The following is a 19,136-nucleotide window of genomic DNA, read 5'->3' as shown; positions in this document are numbered from 1 at the left end:
TAAAAATACAAAAACTGGCTGGACATGGTTGTGGGCACCTGTAATCCCAGCTACTCAGGAGGCTGAGGCAGGAGAATCACTTGAACTTGGGAGAAGGAGGTTGCAGTGATCTGAGGCCATGCCACTGCACTCCAGCCTGGGCAACAGAGCAAGACTCCATGTCAAAAAAATAAATAAATGAATAAAATAATATATTTCTAAAGAAGGAACTTTGACAAATATTAATATTAGCAAAATGTTTATTAATCTGTATAAACTTTGTGAGATCTAGATCTTTGTTATCCATAAACTAATATGTTCTATAAATGAATTAATAAATGCTATTCATTTTGAAATGGGGATTTTCCTTTGCGATGTTTTAATTACACATTTAGAAGTAACTAATTCATTAGAATGTTTAGGGTTAACAAATTAAAGTGGGTTTATTTTTTCCCTAGCTTTATTAAGATATAGTTGACAGGCCGGGCGCGGTGGCTCAAGCCTGTAATCCCAGCACTTTGGGAGGCCGAGACGGGCGGATCACGAGGTCAGGAGATCGAGACCATCTCTGGCTAACACGGTGAAACCCCGTCTCTACTAAAAATACAAAAAGCTAGCCGGGCGAGGTGGCGGCGCCTGTAGTCCCAGCTACTCGGGAGGCTGAGGCAGGAGAATGGCGTGAACCCGGGAGGCAGAGCTTGCAGTGAGCTGAGATCTGGCCACTGCACTCCAGCCTGGGTGACAGAGCGAGACTCCATCTCAAAAAAAAAAAAAAAAGATATAGTTGACAAATAAAAATTGCATTTATTTATTATACAAGATGATCTTTTGGTATGTGCATACAATGTGAAATGACTAAATCAAGCTAATTAACATATCCATCATCTCACCTACTTATTGTAGCTTGAGAAAAACAACTAAAAAATTATTTGGGGGGGTGAATTATTGCATTTACCTTTTCCTCTTTGCTTCTTTATCTTCCTGTCTGAGCTCATTAATAGTCTTACCAAAGTGCGTACAAGGAAACAGATGGGAGTAAAATTCTATTCGGAACATGTTTCCATGTTATCTTTCAGCACTGCTGGTGGAAAGACAACTAAAGAAGATGAAAGCCACCACTAAAGTGATATTTTATGACTCTAAAGATGTCATTTAAATTCGCGATTAGTATGAATTTTTTTTTTTTTTTTAGAAAAAACATGGAAAATCCAAAATGTTCCTTTTAAAAGACAGCATGCATCTAACTTGGTATTAAAACAAAATGTGCTCTTAATGGAATCTGTTATAGGTTGAATTGTGCCTACTCACCAGAGATATGTTGAAATCTTAACCCCCCAAAATGTTGCAGAATGTGGCCTTATTTGGAAATAGAGTCTTTAGAGAGGTAATCAAGTTAAAATGAGGTCATTAGCATGGGTCCTAATCCAGTATGACTAGTGTCCTCATACAGTGGGGTAATTTGGACACAGACATGCACAGAGGCAGAGATTGAAATGATGCAGCTACCCAAAGACTTAGAAGGAGCCTGGCCTTTGAGCCTCCAGAACTCTGAGATAACAAATTTCTCCTTTTAAGCCACCCAGTATGTGGTACTTTGTTATGGCAATCCCAGCAATTAATGGGGAACCTAAATAATGTTTTATAAATTTTTTTTTTCCTGCAGTTTTTCTAAAAAGTGAGAAGATGTTCGTATCATGCCTGAGTTCATCCCAAAGATAGTATTGAAAATGTTCAGTGCCTTTTGTTGATGGCTCCATAAATTTAAGGCTGGCAGAAGGATAAAGGACTGCTCATTGCATATTGAAAAGAAGCTCCATTTGTAGAAACACTAAAACATGGCTATTTGAGATCTGTTTTTCCTCAAAGGGCTTAGTGACAAGCAATCTATTTATCTCACAGTCAAATACCATAAAGATTGAATCAAGGGTGTTTAAACAAAAATGTAACATTCCATTCCATTTGATAAAATGAGAGAAAATATGAAACTGCAAGCATTTGATAATAGAAAAAAATCAACATAAATATTAAGATTGCTTATATATGTCTAATTTAAAAATCTAACTTTTTACAAAGGGTTTTTTAAGATTGTTCCATTTGGGTGGCTTAAATACTAAATAACTACAACAGTCTATGAATCTTATATAAAACGTAGGAATTTTTTGAAGATAAATTTTAAAATGTGAAAGAAGCATTTTTAACTGTCAAATTTTAAATATATTCATCATAACATAACTTCTTTGCCTATGCAAGGACTATGCTGTTAGGCTAAGACATCCGTGGTCATTAGGTAAGAATTCCTTTAAATTCAAGTCCATGCCACCTCTGTCTTCGTCTCTCTGCCTATCTCAAAGTTAGGCACAGCCACACCCACTTTCCTATTCCCAATGCTAGTCTCAGAGAAGGGGAGATATCTCTGCTCTGGAACAAACCTACACCCTCCACCTCTGCTCTTGATTTCTTCTCTCATTCTACCTTCTCGGGAGCCTTGTTCCTTCAGAATTCCATTCCTTGACTTCTTTTTCAGCCTCTCCTTCTCTACAAGCTTTTGATCATTCCCTTCTATACAGATGCAAGCTCAAGATCACCCTTTTTTAAAACAGCTTTTACCAAATCCAATGTTCTGCACCAGCTAATCCTCTATCTCATGAACATGTAATATATATTAAGTGTACTAACATCCTTACCTCTCATTTACTCATCTGCTCACCAGAGTCTAGTTTCTACTATAACATGGCCACTCCCAGTGGTGGCCAATGACTTCCAAACTGCCAAATCGAATGGCTTCACCTTTATGAACTAATTTCTCCTTCTAAACTGAATTTCCTAGCTTTTCCCCCCAAGATTCTTGTATTCCCTATATCTGTGAATAATCTTAATCATTTGCTCAAGTCAGAAATCTAGAAGTCATTCTTGATTCCTTCCCCTCCAAGATTCCAATTAATTACTCAGTTCTATCAAGTCCACTTCTAAACACCTTTTCATTCTATACACTTTTCTCCATTTCTCCACCACTACTTTAGTCCAAGCTGCCCTCACCTCTCATCTGACTTACTGCAAGTTCACTCCGTCTTCAGTCTTTCTTGTTCCTGCTCTAATTCAGGAGATATATATATTCGGGGTCAGAATGATCATTTTATTCTCCTGCCTAACATTCTTTCATGTCTTCCACTGCCCATAACACAATGTCCAGACTATTTTAATGACTGGCCTTTGACCGATTCTCAGTTTTCTCTGTTACTGCCCCATTCTTGGTGATATGTTTTGGCTGTGTCCCCACCCAAATCTCATCTCGAATTGTAGTTCCCATAATCCTCACATGTCACGGGTGGGACCCGATGAGAGGTAACTGAATCATGAGAGAGATTACCCTCATGCTGTTCTTGGAATAGTGAGTGAGTTCTCATGAGATCTAATGGTTTTATAAGGGGCTTTTCCCCTTTTGCTTGGCATGTCTCCTTCCTGCTATCACGTGAAGAAGGACACATTTGCTTCCACTTCTGCCATGATTGTAAGTTTCCTGAGGCCTCCCAGGACATGTGGAACTGTGAGTCAATTCAACCTTTTTCCTTTATAAATCACCCAGTCTCAGGCATGTCCTTATAGCAGCATGAGGACAGACTGTTACACCTGGAATCTACACTTTCAGATATTCTGAACTGCTTTCCTTCCTTTTCCTGTACCATGCTTTCTACCTCTCCACTTTTGAAAGCATTCGTTCCTTTATCTACCCAACCCTAGGACCTTTCTCGGGCCCAGCTTAAATGTTTCCTCCTCTGAAAGTCTCTTGATGCCCTTCTTCGGATTACCTGTGTGGCTGGCTGTGCTTGTCATGTGTTCACTTGTCACCTTGCGTGTCCCCTGTCATAAACTCACCACACACACTTCTTTGTGATTGTTTTTCTCCTCTGCTAGATGATCAGTACCATGATGGCACAGTCTGTATCTGCCTTTGTTCATCACTGTATCCACAATCCCTAGCACATAACAGGTGTTTAATAAGTATTTACTGAATGAATAACTAAATAAACAAATGAAGCATGGGAGGATAACACAATGATCGGTCCCTGTTAAGGACTGAATGTTTGTGTCCCCCCAAAATTTATATGTTGAAACTTTAACTCTCAGTGCAATGATCTTTGGAGGTGGGGTCTTTGAGAGGTAATTAGGTTTAGATGAGGTCATGAGGTTGAGCTCCCCACAATAGGATTTATCAGTGTCCTTATAGGAAGAGGAAGAAGACACAGAGAGAAGGCAGCCATCCATCTGCAACCCAGGAAGACAGCCCTCACCAAGAACTGAATCTGCTGGCACCTTGATCCTGGACTTCCAGCCTCCAGAAGTGTGAGAAACAAATGTTTGCTGTTTAAGCCATTCGGTCTATGGTATTTCATTAAAGCAGCCGGGGCTCACTGACAGTGCCCATGCTTAGGAATCATAGGATTGAAATCTGTCTTTGTCCTTTACTTGCTATGTGACTATGAGCTTATTAATTAATTCTAAGCTTCTGGTTCATAATCTATAAAATAATAAAAATAATGCATTTTCTTGTGTGAGGATTAAATACATAAGAGATAAAGTTGCTAAGGCATTATAATTGGCACGTGGTAAGAATTTAGGAACACATCTTATCAATAAGTGCTGAGAAGCTAGAAGTGAGTCAGAAACTTAACTTTGAAAAACCATCACTAAAAATCAATATTGGTCTAATTTAATAAAATACCCCACCTTCTTTCATTAGCAGAGCTAACAGAATAGAAAGATACTGGTTTCTTCTTGAAAAGTGAGAAAATTAGCCCCATTCCTGAAAGAAATTATCAGGTATATGAAATAACAACCACCCACCAATTGTTAATGTTACATCAACAATCTGTGATTTGCAATGTCTTACATAATTGGAGAAGTATTAAGACTTCAATTTGATAATAAACATCAAAAAAGACAGATAATTATACCCACAACCCACAAGTTTTAATGATCTAACATTTGTGTAGTAAAAATAGAATAAAAACACAAACACAGAAAATCCTTAGGTTTTTGCTTACTTATAATAAGATTTTTGTTTTAAGGAAAGCATATTTTTACTTATAATAATTACTAAATGTAAAAACAGAAAAAATAATAAAAGCATATTTTTAAAAAATAGATTGCAATCTTATTTGCATACTATTTCTTCATACTGCTGTCATAATATTTATAAAGAATTGTTACACTAGAATAAAATGTCATCAGTATAATACTTTATTTTATTTACTTATAAGTCAAAAGTTTATTAATTTGCAACTGAGCAAAGCAATCAAGCACAAAAATATAAATTCCTATTTAAAAATGCCCCTAAATTTATCTTCATAAGCATCTTCTGAACAACTCCCAATGCTCCCAAGATTGAAGAACTTTAGGAGAGAAGGACCAACTTCCTTTCTTCTCAACTAAACACCCCAGTTCTTAAACCTGCCACTACCTATTGTTAAAACTATATTTGGAAATGGTAAACTTAACTCATAAATGGTTTGGTTGTCAGTTTATCTGAAAACATTCCAAAGCACAGAACTTTGTATACCAGGATTATCATGCAAGGAAACATCAAATATGAACGGGGAGACAAGCTCATCACTGCCATAATTCCAGGGCTGAGTTTCAACTCCTAACTGTTAAAAACTTTGAAGGGTGTTTTAATAGTGCAAGGAAATGGGGATTCTTAGAACTTCTTAGAATATATTAAAATCATAATTGTGCATAGCTGTTGACTACCCACTTCTAGAATTTTATCCTAAGAAGAAAATACCATATAAGTGTTCAAACAATGTATGACCAGGACTTTCACTGTAGTATTTTATATCATATGAAACAACTGAAAACCACCTAAATAACCCTCAACAGGCAATTAGCTAACTCATCACAGATAAACATGACCAAGTTTGTTTAGCCATTACAATAATTACATATTTCTATCTATTGTCATGGATTGACATGTTGGGTAAAATAGATGCTCCAAAACAATATCCTATAAATCCACTTTATATGAAACTGTGTGTAGAATACTGTTGACCAATATCTTAATGATGACTGTATCTGGATTATGTGATTTAAGATTACTTTTACTTTCTTTACACTTTCTAAAAGTTTCGTTATTAATATTATTTTCAGTTATATAACCTCTTTACACTATGAAAAAAATAATAACTCTTTTCTTTTGGAAAAAGAAAACAAACAGCTTTTCCCCAATTGATGACAATTCTGTAGTACAAATAGCGGCCAGGTGTGACCAACTGAGACTTTATAAAATAAGCCCCAAAGTCATCAGTCCTATGTATCCACTGCCTTTATACAGAGCAGATTGTGGGGCAACTACTGGGCCAAATTCCCTTCTCATCAAGTGGCTTTGGGAAAGAGAGCATAGGAGAGATGACCCTGGTTTATGGTGTATCTAGACAGGTCACTCTAGGCTGCTTTCACGGCTGGATTGTGAACTTCTCGAGGCCTGGGAAAGTGTTTTACTAATTTTTTCCTGTCTTCAAAGGCTAGCATAGACACAAAGTAAGCAGTGAATCTGTAGAATGGGACTAAAATAAACTGTCATGCTTTGTTTGCTTCTGCACTATCAAAATGGCTTTGGGGAAGCCCCTGATCAAAACCTGCCTATAGGGTTTTGCTTTACATACTACAGGCACCAGTCTCAGCAAAAGTGAGAGTAAAGAATTGGAAGATAAAATTGTTTTATCATCCAATTCATTTAACCAATTATTGTCTTGAAGGGAGAGTCAACATAACTTCAACTACATAATCACATAGACTACTCCTTTAAAAATTATCAGCAAATCCTCTAACTGAATTCAGACACAACTGCCCCATCATCTGAATTTATTTTTATAAATATGATGTCTCTTGGTTTGCTTATTTTTTCATCAGCAGTACAAGAGATTAATTTTATTATACTGTATCAAGATTAAGATTTATTTTATATTAGTATTTATGTTCAAAGACATTATAATATATAGACATATAGTTACCTAACATCATTGAATGACAGTGGGGATAATACTAGAATGATTTTAGCCTTTTCATATCCTATTACCATGGTTACTTTTTTAAATCAAAGACCCAGAGATGGGAGATCATATCATAATCTCTTTAGATAAAACCTTTTGCTTAGCACAGATCACTTATAGCTTCTTTGTGTTCCAAATAGGAACAAACACACACAAACGAAAATCCAGCACAAATTCTCCTTTTGATACGACACACACATTAGTATTAGAAAAAATAATTGAATGAAATAGTTTCTCAAGATTCACAGAACTGACATGAAGTAACTGCTCTTCACTCTAGCTATAAGTTCATTTCTTCCCAAAAGCAATGTTAGCAAATTCCACTCTTAGGTAACAGCTAGACCAACCAGTAAGATGGCCAGTATCATTACTTGCAACAGTGACAACGGGGACACAAGCATTTTGTTATACTGGACATTTAACGATTTACTGGTTCAACCTAAGTAAACTCATAATGCTGGGTAGTTCCTTTACCTTGGCCAGATGAGAGTTGATCCATTTGGTGAAAGTTCGTTTTTGTACTATCTCTTGCTCATCTAGAAGGAAAAAGAAATCTGGTTAAATAATGTAATATTTCATGAAGTTGTATAATGAGAAAAAGTCCTAGTTACACAAATCTGGAAGGAATTGTGCAATAGTTTTCTCATTCATGTTACCAATTATTGTCTTGAAGGGGAAAGTCAACAAAAGTCAACCTGTATAATCATATAGACTATTCCTTTTAAAATTATCTGTAAATGCTTTAAAATTTGCCATATGTTAGCCCTATGTTTACCTTCATCCACTTATTTAAAATTCATATACTTCAACAAACCTGTTAAAAATAAAAATTCACCAAGACCACTAAGTGCTGAGTTTTATGCTAAGTACAAAGGAATACAGAGGGCTGAATAGGGCAAGGTCTCTGCTATAAAATATCTAGAGGTGGAAATGGACAAGCAAGGGCTATGAATAGCAGAGGGTTACAGAGTAATGCAATAAGATAGAGCCGTATACATGAAGCACTAAAGGAACTTCACCCAGATGGGAGTGTGGTGACTACACCCTGGAGTGACCTCCAAAAATTCCCACCATATGGAGTCCCCATTTTTGTGTTGGCAGAATGTGGGCAGAACCTGTGACTTGTGTCTAGCCAATAGGATATGACAACGGTGATGAGATGCCACACTTGTGATCGTGTTACTTTATGATACTCCAGCTTAGCTGACTGGAATGAGAGATTCTCCTGCTGGCCTAGAAGAAGCAACCAGCCAGATTGTGAAGTTCCTTTGGAAAGGCTCAATGGCAAGGAACTTGAGGCTCTCTTCAGGAGTGAAGTGCAATCTCAGTGAACAGCCAGCAAGACACCAGGCCTTTGTCAAACAGTCACAGGGAATGAATTCTGCTAACATGGTGACAGAGCCCAAAAGTGGGTTCTTCCACAGTTGAGCCTCCAGATAAGAATGAACTCCAGCCAATGCCTTAGTTATAGCCTTGCAAGACCCTGAACAGATAATACAGCTAAGCTTTGCATGGACTCCTGACATGCAAACATTTGGAGATAATAAATGATTGTTGCTTTAAACTTCAAGGTTTGTGGTACTTTGTTAGGTAACAAGAGGAAACTAATACAGAAAGGAAAAGAGGTAGGGTTTGTGAAGGCTTTAATTAGAGGTTTAAAGAGATAAAAATGATGTTGGTAGTTTGACAGGAACAGCATTGAATATGTAGATTGCTTTGGGCAATATGGCTATTTTCACAATATTGATTCTTCTCATCCATAAGCAAGGGTTGCTTTTCCATTTGTTTGTATCATCTATTATTTCTTTCAGCAGTGTTTTATGGTTCTTCTGGCAGAGATCTTTCATCTCTTTAGTGTATTCCAAGGTATTTTATTGTGTGTGACTATTGTACATGGGGTTGCATCCTTGATTTGGCTCTCAAGTTACAAGTTGTTGGTGTATAGAAATGCCACCAAATGTACATTGATTTTGTATCCTGGGAGGGGGGGTGTGGGTTGAAAAACTATCTATTGGGTAATATGCTCACTAACCAGGTGACAAGATCATTCATACACAAAACTCAGCGACACACAATTTAGTCATGTAACAAACCTGCACATGTAATCCCTGCACGTAAAATAAAAGTTGAAAAAAAAAAAGAGATAAAAGCCACAGAGAAGTAGTTTAATACCTTCAAAAGAAGAAGTGAATTTTATCCACCCCACCAGCATGTACTGAGTGTCAGCTGTTAGCAAACTAGTAAACACTATGTTGTGGGGGGCATAAACAAGAAATAATTTCAATCCCTCGCCTTTGAGGGATGATACTCAAGTCTCTGTCTTTGTCTCTGACCTTGTCTGTGCTTCAGCCCAGATCATTTGCTTGTCTACTAGAATGTAAAGCCCAGGAGGACAGCAACTTGGTTCCCAATGCCTACAAGTACGACCAATAAAAATGAATGAGTGAAGAAAATAAATACAAAACCTTTTAATTTGGAGAAATTTTGAATCTATCTATAAAATTGACAGAATCCATTACCTCTAATATATTTTAACATGCTCTTTAATTTTCAAGTGTATATAAAAAACAAATCAGTATAAAAATAAGTAGCATTTCCTGTATACCAGGCACTGACATTTAGATAAATCAATCACTTTATATTTTAATTATCATTTATTTATCATATACTACATATAATATTATATATGTATTAATCCATTAATTCTTGTCACAGATCTATGAGCGGGAACTATTATAATGCCCATTTTACATACAAAACTGTCAAGACACTGAACTACCAAGGTCATCCAGTGGCAGAGCCATGTTGTAGACTTCAGAAATCTAGTAGTCCACTCTGCCATTATACTGTCACTCAAGGGTACCATAAAAATTACCACATTCATCTATCAAATATTAATCTCATGAAAATTATAAATTTATAGTTCAAATTTTTTATCCTGAGAAACTTTAGGTTGTATAAATAAAGTTAGGTAGCAGCAAAATGAACTTAACTACTCAAGGTAGGTTTGATGGAATTTGGAACTTTATAATGCATAAAATCCAATTCAAAATCTAAAATAAACACGATTATATGTAAATTGTTTATACTCAACTTGAGAATACACATTCTTTTATAAACATCACAAAATACCACTGTTTAAAAATGTTAATATAAATTGGCATAATATGTTAATGTATACTGTCATAAAATTAAATATATAATCTGATGATATATTACTTCTTAATATAAATTGTTATATTTTCACTATTATAACCTTTAATGAAATAACAATACTATTGTAACAATTTCCTCTGATGGTAAAACTGTGAGTTTATAGTTAGACTTCAGCTAACTGGCCTTTTTTCAGAATCCTCAAATTATCTTTTTTTGTAGCACAGCATATATTTAAATGTCAAATTTTTTACGTGTTTCCTTTTTTACTATGGTTGCAAAAACAGATTTTACAAGGTCCTACAATTCATTTTATGTATTATCAGACTTAGCTGAATTCTAAGTAAATATTTTTCTGACTTTACTTACTATTTTCCTAAAAGAAAAAAAAATTTTAATTATTCAGCAAACCCTCATTTTTTATGTAAAACTTGAAAAACTTACTCCCAAGATTTGGTAGTTAAATCTGATACCAACAACATAAAATGTTTAATTTGTGGAAGTAACAGAAACATGCAACGAATGTCTATCAACTTGTGTTAAAAGTTTAATGAGCAATAACATTTCTTTTTAGTGCTGTTGACAAGGAACAAAATGAACCTTCATGACGAGGTCTATGAAGTTCTTAAGTACCGTCATGCACTGCATAATGATTTTTCGGCCAATGACAAACCTCATACATTACAGTAATGCCATAAGATTATAAACACAACTGAAAAATTCCAGTTGTCTAGTGACCTCCTGCCACTGGAGGGTAACCCACTGCCTTTTCTATATTTAGACATGTTCAGATACACAAAATACTTACCATGTGCTACAATTGCTTACAATATTCAGTACAGTCACGTGCTATACAAGTTTGTAGCCTAGGAGTAACAGGCTATATCATGTAGCCTAGATGTGTAATAGTCTATACCCTCTAGGTTTGTGCAAGTACACTCTACAGTGTTCCCACAACAATGAATTCACCTAGAAGACAAATTTCTCAGAATATAACTCCATCATTAAGCTACATATGATTTTATATGTCATTATATTTAAGAAAACAGTTTAAATATATTTAACAAGTAACAACTTTATTAACAATGTTCTGTCTTCAGCTTTTCTGCTTCAGAAGAGTTATGAGAATTCAGACCAACAGCAAAGGCATCATAAAATGGATGAGATGACAGCAGCGTCAAGGGAGAGGAGAGGTGGGGCTGGGGAAGCCACACTACGGTGTGGGTGCTGTATAGCTGTAATAGGCTCTGATTTAAGACCAGTTTTTGGTGTGGGTGATTATTACTGGGTAGAATTGGTTCAAATTCTCCTTCTCTCCTATAACCTAAATCGTAATAGGTTCCTAAAGGCCAGATTGTGTAACATTAAAAGCAACAACCACAAACGAGTTCCAAAAACTCTGCGGGTCCTTCATCCTTGAGGCTCGCATTGCTTTCTCTATTTCAAGAGTAGTTGGTCCTACAGACCTCAGTAACTGGAGTCTGCTGAGGCTATAAAAACATCTAGCTCTGGGTAATATCATAAGGTAATATCCCTCTGTAGAAATGAGTAAAAAAATAAAGGGTTCTGGCTGAGATATTCAATTTCTGTATTTCTTTGCCCATTTTTAGATATTTTCTCAGTGTTTTGCCATTTCAGGGCAAGATCATGACACACAACAAATGCACAAATGAGGCCCAGTTTAGCAACTGTGATTCCATATGACTATTAAGAAACGATCACAGCTGATGATAGTTCATGATTTTCTTCCTGATGAGTTACACTAATAGTCACCTGTGGGTACTAGGCAATCGTGGCTTACTCCAGGTGACTTAAACATGCACCTGGAAGCCCAGCAATCATAATAAAAGGTGGCTTGGGTTATTGTGCAGCCGTTGCAATCAATCACAAATAATATACTGTCTAGAAACATATTAAATATACTTTTAATTTTACCATACACAACACATTTACCAAATTTGTGATGTAAAACTGTGTCATAGGGTCTTATGACCACTAACTTTTAAACAGATTTACTAAATTACAAAAATATTAAAATAAATGACAATATCCACTTAACAGATGGTATGTTTAAAAATTCAGACAGTAAATGAAATTAGTATATTTTAATATATTGAATACATTCTTCCATAATAATTTATTTCTGAGAGATATAGCATTTCATGTATCAGTATGTACATAAGAATGCATAAGGTATTTGCATCAGAATCATAAACTATCATAAAGAGCAAAATAGTAAATTTCTAGAAGTATCCATCTGTAATTAATACCACATTTCATATATGTATACTAGGAAGAGTCTGGGTGCTGTGGCTCATGCCTGTAATCCCAGCATTTTGGGAGGCCCAGGCAGGAAGATCACTTGAGATCAAGAGTTTGAGACTAGCCTGGCCAACATGGTGAAACTCTGTCTCTATGAATAATACAAAAATTAGCCAGACATGGTGGTGGGCACCTGTAATCCTAGCTACACCAGAGGCTAAGGTAGGAGAATCACTTGAACCTGGGAGGCAGAGGTTTCAGTGAGCCAAGATCATGCCACTGCACTCCAGCCTGGGAGACAGAGTGAAACTGTGTCTCAAAAGTTAATTAATTAACTAATACTAAGAAGAAAGAAATGCTGTTTATGTAAATATATATAGGTAAGCATGAAATTGCAATCTCTGGCAAAAATAAATAAATAAATAAATAAATGGTACCATGCATTGATACATTTACAGGAATTTGCAGTAGGTTATGATAAACTTTTTGGGGTTTTCTTTTTGCAGATTATTATGCGTGATAGGTTTCTTTAATGATAATGATAGCTTAAATAAATGTCTTAAGGATTTAAATTATCTAAAAATATAAATGTAAATGTTAATTTAAAACAAATCACACATTTAAAATCATATCATTCCTAGTAGTATCTAATAAAGATTTTTCATCATTTTTGATGCAGGCAAATATACCTCAATAAAATATTGAAATGAAATTGAAAAAACAGACAAATGCAGATTGAATTTCTTCCCACAACCAAACGATGTGACTACAAAGGGGGAAAATAACAGCAAAGGCATAGAGTGACAAGCTAATGATTATTAATTACCAGCCACAGTCAAATGACTTGATTTGGGATCACAATTATACGGACTGCATATCTACAGATACTAAAATCAACGCTAACTTTATTATATATGGGTAGGGACTAAAGTATATTGAATAGTCCAACACAATAAAATGAACAATTTACAGGTGCATATAACTACTCAATGTTAAAATTTTAAAATTGAATATATGAATGAAAAACAATTACAGGACCAGGTGGATTTCCAAATACGACCAGAAATCCTTCCCATCTTGATTAGCACATGCTTTGCAATGTGATTTTATTGCCCCTTCTCTTAGGATGTGGTCTCACTTCCCCAGACCTTGAGTCTGGGCTGGCATTGAGATCTGCATTGATCAATAATATGAAAGCAGTGATTTTAAGTGACATCTGAGGTTGGGCCTTAAGAGGACTTGAGATTCCACTTTGGCTATACTGGAATTCAACTCTGCTCTGAGACCTCTACACAAGGAAGCTGGTCTAAGATCTTTATGAATAACAAGTCACTTGGAGGATAGATTCTAAACCTCAAGAATAAGTAATAAAAGTACAAACTGGTGTGATGAAGGTATATTCCTATTTGGGGGGATTGGGAGGTTTTACTTATTTTTTTAAAACTCTACTGAGGTAAAGGGTTAAGCTGTAACATACTTCTTTGATGTCCTCAGCCTTTTTGGCTCTGTTTTACTATAGCCCCTGATTTGTTGGTTATGCTAATATTTGTAGAAAGAGGTCTTGTATTTGCTGCATCATAATGACATTTGTACTACTTTGGCTGGTTTAAGTACAAATGAATGAAACAAGCATTTCTCCTTTAGTTGACTTTACCCTGATTTCACCTAGTGTTTCAATGAGTAAAAATACAGCTTAAAAAAAAAAAAAGAAGAAGTCACTTGGAGGAGAACTAAGGTACCTCAGATGGCAGCCAGCAACAGCTGCCTGACTCATGAGTGAGCCGCCCTGGACCTGCCAGTCCAACTGATTCCCCAGCTGCACGCAGCCATGTGAATGGGCCCAGGCACAGCTGGCAGAAGGAACACCCAGCCCACTCACATAAACATGAGAAATCCTAAACTGTTGTTGCTCCACACCACTAAGATTTGGTGGTGGTTTGTCACACAGGAAAGGCTAACCAAAACAGAAATTGCTACCGGGAGTGTGCTGTTGCTCTAACAAAAATTTAAGTAAGACATATGGCGTTGGCCTTGGGACCAGATAGGGGAAGGAGAGTGGAAGGACACGAAGAGCCTATTAGTGGAGGCTGATTGAGTAGTGAGTGAACCGCCATTGGAAATTGGAGAAAGAGCCATACATATTTTGTATATTATATATTATGCCACTTGCAGTAACTTGAACTCATGATTCTGGCTAGGGAGATTTCCTTGCAGAATGGTGAAAGTGTCCATTGGCTTCTTTTAGCTACACATTATAAGGTGCTGGAAGAGACAGAAATGAGCTGTTTCATTTGCAGGCACAAGGCAGAGGAAACACAGAGGCCTAGAATATGGCGAATTGAAAAATAAGATATTTTGTTATTCCCAGTCTTTCCAAAAAAACAAAGATTTGCAAAGTAAGAAAAAGTTTCAGGGTAAGAGCAAATCAGAGGTATGACTATTGTGAAAAACTCAGGGAGAGTTTGACTTGTTTAACATATAAATGATATCACAGAGTACCTTTCATTCTGTATCTCACTTACTTAATTTAGCATCATGTCCTTCAGGTTCATCCACATCATTGCAAATGGTAGGATTTCCTTATTTTTAATGGAGGAACAATATTCAATTGTATGTGTGTGTCACATTTTCTTTATCTGTCATAGATGTGTTCATTAACTTGATTGTGGTAATCATTTCACTATTTATATGTACATCAAACCATCACACTATACAACTTAAATATATATAAGTGGTATTCATCGATTATACCTCAATAAGGCTGGGGAAAAACAGAGCATTGGGAAAGACTGACGGTAGCGCCCAGTTTGACCTTCTCATCTAAACAAACCAGCTTCTAAGCATCTTAAGGAGCACTGCCCACAGCAGCCTCATCTGTGTCCAATATTTGTTTCAAAGTTGAGATTTTCAAGTTGAAATATGTGGAGTTTAAATAAATCAAACACTTTCTGAGTTTTCAACAATAGTCATACCTTTGATTTGCTGTTAACCTGAAGCTTTTTCTTACTTTGCAAATCTTTTTTTGCAAAGTTGAGTGCACAGAATGCACTACAGACAAGTTTTTAGGAAGCCACAGCTTTCACTGAAGGGACAGTACCATTCTGAATGAACAGGAGACTGGAACCACAACTTTGTGTGGCTAGGAAGAAGGCTAAGGAAACTATCAGTCACAATCCTGAGCTATTTCTTACCAAGATAACAAGGAACATGCCTTGCCCCTGGATGAAAGGAACTGGCCACATGCAACTTACTGGATTTCAGAATGGCTGGATCACAACTGCTCCCTCTGTTCAATTCTCTCGCCCCTTGGACAGAAGCATCTATTGCAGTGACCGCACTCCTGCCCCATCACTCCATATTGAAGAAGTGGGGAGTGGGTAACTTCCCTTTTTAGTTTACGGGTCTATGGATTGACAGAAATTTCACCTGAGGAACCTCATCTCTATCTGGACAAGATGCAAACAATGCAACACAGGACTTAGAGCTTGATGCCAAACCGAAGGCTGCAGGAGATTTTGATACCTTGAGAGTGGATTAATGTATTTTCCATGCAGGAAGAAAACAAACAGTAGCAACCAGAGGACAGATTTTAAATTATGGCCACAAAATCCTCTGGTCCAACTACGTATCCTCTTTTGTATGATGACTTTGTCCTTCCTCCCATCCAGGGGTAGAATCAATTTCCCTTCCCCTTGAATCTGAACTCATATGGTACTTGCTTTAATTAGTAATGCAGCAGAAATGACTTTATGTCATCTGATCTAGGCCTTAAGAGGTCGTGAAGTTTCTGTTTTAGCTGTCCCGATCTCCATCCTAAAACCGCTGTGCAAAGAAAGCAGTTTATATTAGAAAATGTTTCCATTTGTGCAAGAATTCAGATGTTCCATTTGTTAGCTAGAACTAACCACCAGGCACGTCAATGAGGTCACCTTGGATCTTCAAGCTCAGTCAGCCCTACAGATGAACTCAGCCACAGGTGAATCCAAGGGAAGTCAACAAACTGAGGCCTAAGACTTCAAGGCTGATGCTTCTGATACCTCCTCTCTCCCACATCCATACATACTTGATACAAATTCCTTGTGGAAAGAAGCATTTTTCTCAATATCACATTCCTAAAGATCAGCCCCCTGCCTGGTATATTGTCTTATACATGTGTCCTTATGAAACCATCCATATTTAACTGTGAACTAACCAGCAAATCCACATACTGTGAGAAAGGATGAATTGTGATTGGCTTAAGTCACAGAATTTTGGAGCAGTTTGTTACACAGCAAAGGCTAACTGAAATAAAGGCATTTACGTGTGTGTGGGTGGTGGGGGTGGAGGGGTCCTTCTCCACCTGCCTCACTCTGTTTTCCATAATGAAAAGATTCTAGGCTTAATTGTTTGGGCCTGTCTCCTAGGCTTTTCCTGTTCTAATCAGACAAGTAATGGATTAACAATTGCAAAGAACAAGGGCAACCAAAGTTACTCTACATGAGTTCTGACATGGATTGATGGGAAGGGACAGAGGAGAAGAGGAGAGAAAATTAATAGCTGTCTACAGCTGTCAGCTTGAGGGAAAAGATAAGAGAATTTTTAGGGAGTCTTGCCTGCGTAGAGTCCTCTAATGACTGCTTCAAATTTTTTTTTCAAGTGAATGTCAGTAAAGACTTACATTGCTCTTAAGACTTTCAGAATTGGAGTTGCATTTCTTTTGTATTTAAAACCAGTGACTAGATTGAAAGAGTCTAATTTTGTTAAAGTTACATTTGCAAAATGTACCATTTCACTTTAAATCTAAGGCAGATGGAATGAAAGGAATATAATTATCTCAGCTCCTAAGTTAGAGTTTCTCAACCTCAGCAATATTGACATTTGGGGGAGATGATTCTTTGTCATGGGAGGCAGTCTTAAGCATCATAGGATGTCTAGCAACGTCATTGGCCTCTACACATTAGATGCTAGTAGTACCCTACACCCTAGTCTGACCATCAAAGATAACTCTAGACATTGCCAAATTTCTGCTGGGGGTAAAAATCATCCCAGTTGACCACCTCTACCTAAACTTTTCATTTATGCATGACAATGGGCATAAACCAGTGTAAACTTTTGAAAACATATATAACATTACTATGACTATCAGTGTTTAAATTGAGTTATTATTGTCCAATACATGACTCCAAAAAGTTATTACCATATTGGGCTATTAACACAATTTATGTTTATTTAGGCAGAAATCCTTTACTGTGAGATATATCTATTTGAGAAGTGACAAAACATAGTGAATCTGAGACTTCTGCTGAAAGGCTATATAGAAATTACACAATTTTTTGATTATGAATTGAAATATCTTGCCGGGCGCGGTGGCTCAAGCCTGTAATCCCAGCACTTTGGGAGGCCGAGGCGGGTGGATCGCGAGGTCAGGAGATCGAGACCCTCCTGGCTAACACGGTGAAACCCCGTCTCTACTAAAAATACAAAAAACTAGCCGGGCGAGGTGGCGGGCGCCTGTAGTCCCAGCTACTCGGAGGCTGAGGCGGGAGAATGGCGTGAACCCGGGAGGCGGAGCTTGCAGTGAGCAGAGATCGCACCACTGCACTCCAGCCTGGGCGACAGAGCGAGACTCCGTCTCAAAAAAAAAAAAAAAAAAAAAAGAAATATCTTATGATGTCTGAAATTATGTCATTCACATCTGGAAAGTTTGGCCTTATGTGGTGGGCAGGTATGAGTGGGAGAGGGTGTATAGATCCTGATAGTGTGTTTGATTTATCTTACAATTCTAAACCTCTAAAAAATATTTTAGAACTTTATAAAGCAAAATCTATTTTTTAAAAAACAAATATTTAAAAAATCTTAAAATTTATCAAATTTTAATATATCTGTCATAGTGGTGCAGTTATACAAGGACACATATATTAGAAAATGTACGAGGCACTGGGTTGGCTTCTAGGGCGACAACAATGTGGAAATGCTTTCATCTCATGAAGAATTTGTCTCATATGTGTGGGGGTGTGGAAGAGAGGAGGGGACAGATCATCAGCCTTGAAGCCTTGGATGGGCCTCAAGTTTGTAACTTTGTAGTAAATAATTTGGTAGCAAAAAATTGACCTGTAATAAATAATTTGGTAGCAAAATGACCTGAATTGAGAAAATGCTATTTATAGTCTTTCATTACCCCACTTAATGTGAAAATTCATACTTTTCTCTGCAGAAATACCAATGTCTTTGATTGCAAGGTGCTGCCACAGACCCTGATTGAGAGTGAACCATAATAAATAGTATGTGTACCAAATTACGTTTCTAAAATCCAAAAGATTCTGAGTTGGAAAACAAAGCTGGGGTCCTTAGACTTACAGAAAAAGGGTTGTGTGAATCACACAGAAATACAGGGATGGAGATGTGCACTCAGAGAGTAATAATCACAATAGAGAGAATGAAACAATCAATACAATGGGAGGAAAAACAGCACAGTTTATTGTGGCACTTCAAACCTTTTAATTCTAAATCAAGACCATATTTGAATAGTTTCAAGCAGAACTTTTGTGGATTTTTTCCTGATACCTTTTTCTTCCTCTACTTTTGGATATAATGTTGCAGAAGACAGCGATCGGATAGTAAAGCAATGAAAATACCTTTTACCTCTTATCTGTACAGCACTTGAACTTATTCATGTTTTGTATACATTTCTCATTTGGGTTCTCACAAATAACATGC

At 36.7% G+C, this 19,136-nt stretch overlaps 1 protein-coding gene across 15 annotated transcripts in view; it reads right to left on the bottom strand.

Annotated features, from left to right (window-relative positions):
* Nucleotides 1–19,136, bottom strand: part of SYNE1 (spectrin repeat containing nuclear envelope protein 1) — a 538,457-nt gene that overhangs the window by 432,986 nt on the left and 86,335 nt on the right. For all 15 annotated transcript variants that reach the window (XM_033235023.1, XM_033235024.1, XM_033235035.1 and 12 more), the window contains one exon: nt 7,500–7,561. In XM_033235023.1, the coding sequence (XP_033090914.1) occupies nt 7,500–7,561 (62 nt within the window). The remainder of the gene's footprint in view (nt 1–7,499; nt 7,562–19,136) is intronic.

This window comes from Trachypithecus francoisi, unplaced genomic scaffold, assembly GCF_009764315.1.
Source record: "Trachypithecus francoisi isolate TF-2019V2 unplaced genomic scaffold, Tfra_2.0 Lachesis_group15, whole genome shotgun sequence".
Lineage (NCBI taxonomy): Eukaryota > Metazoa > Chordata > Mammalia > Primates > Cercopithecidae > Trachypithecus > Trachypithecus francoisi.
The sequence above is the reverse complement of the archived record's forward strand: the minus strand, read 5'-3'. Positions and strand labels throughout refer to the sequence as shown.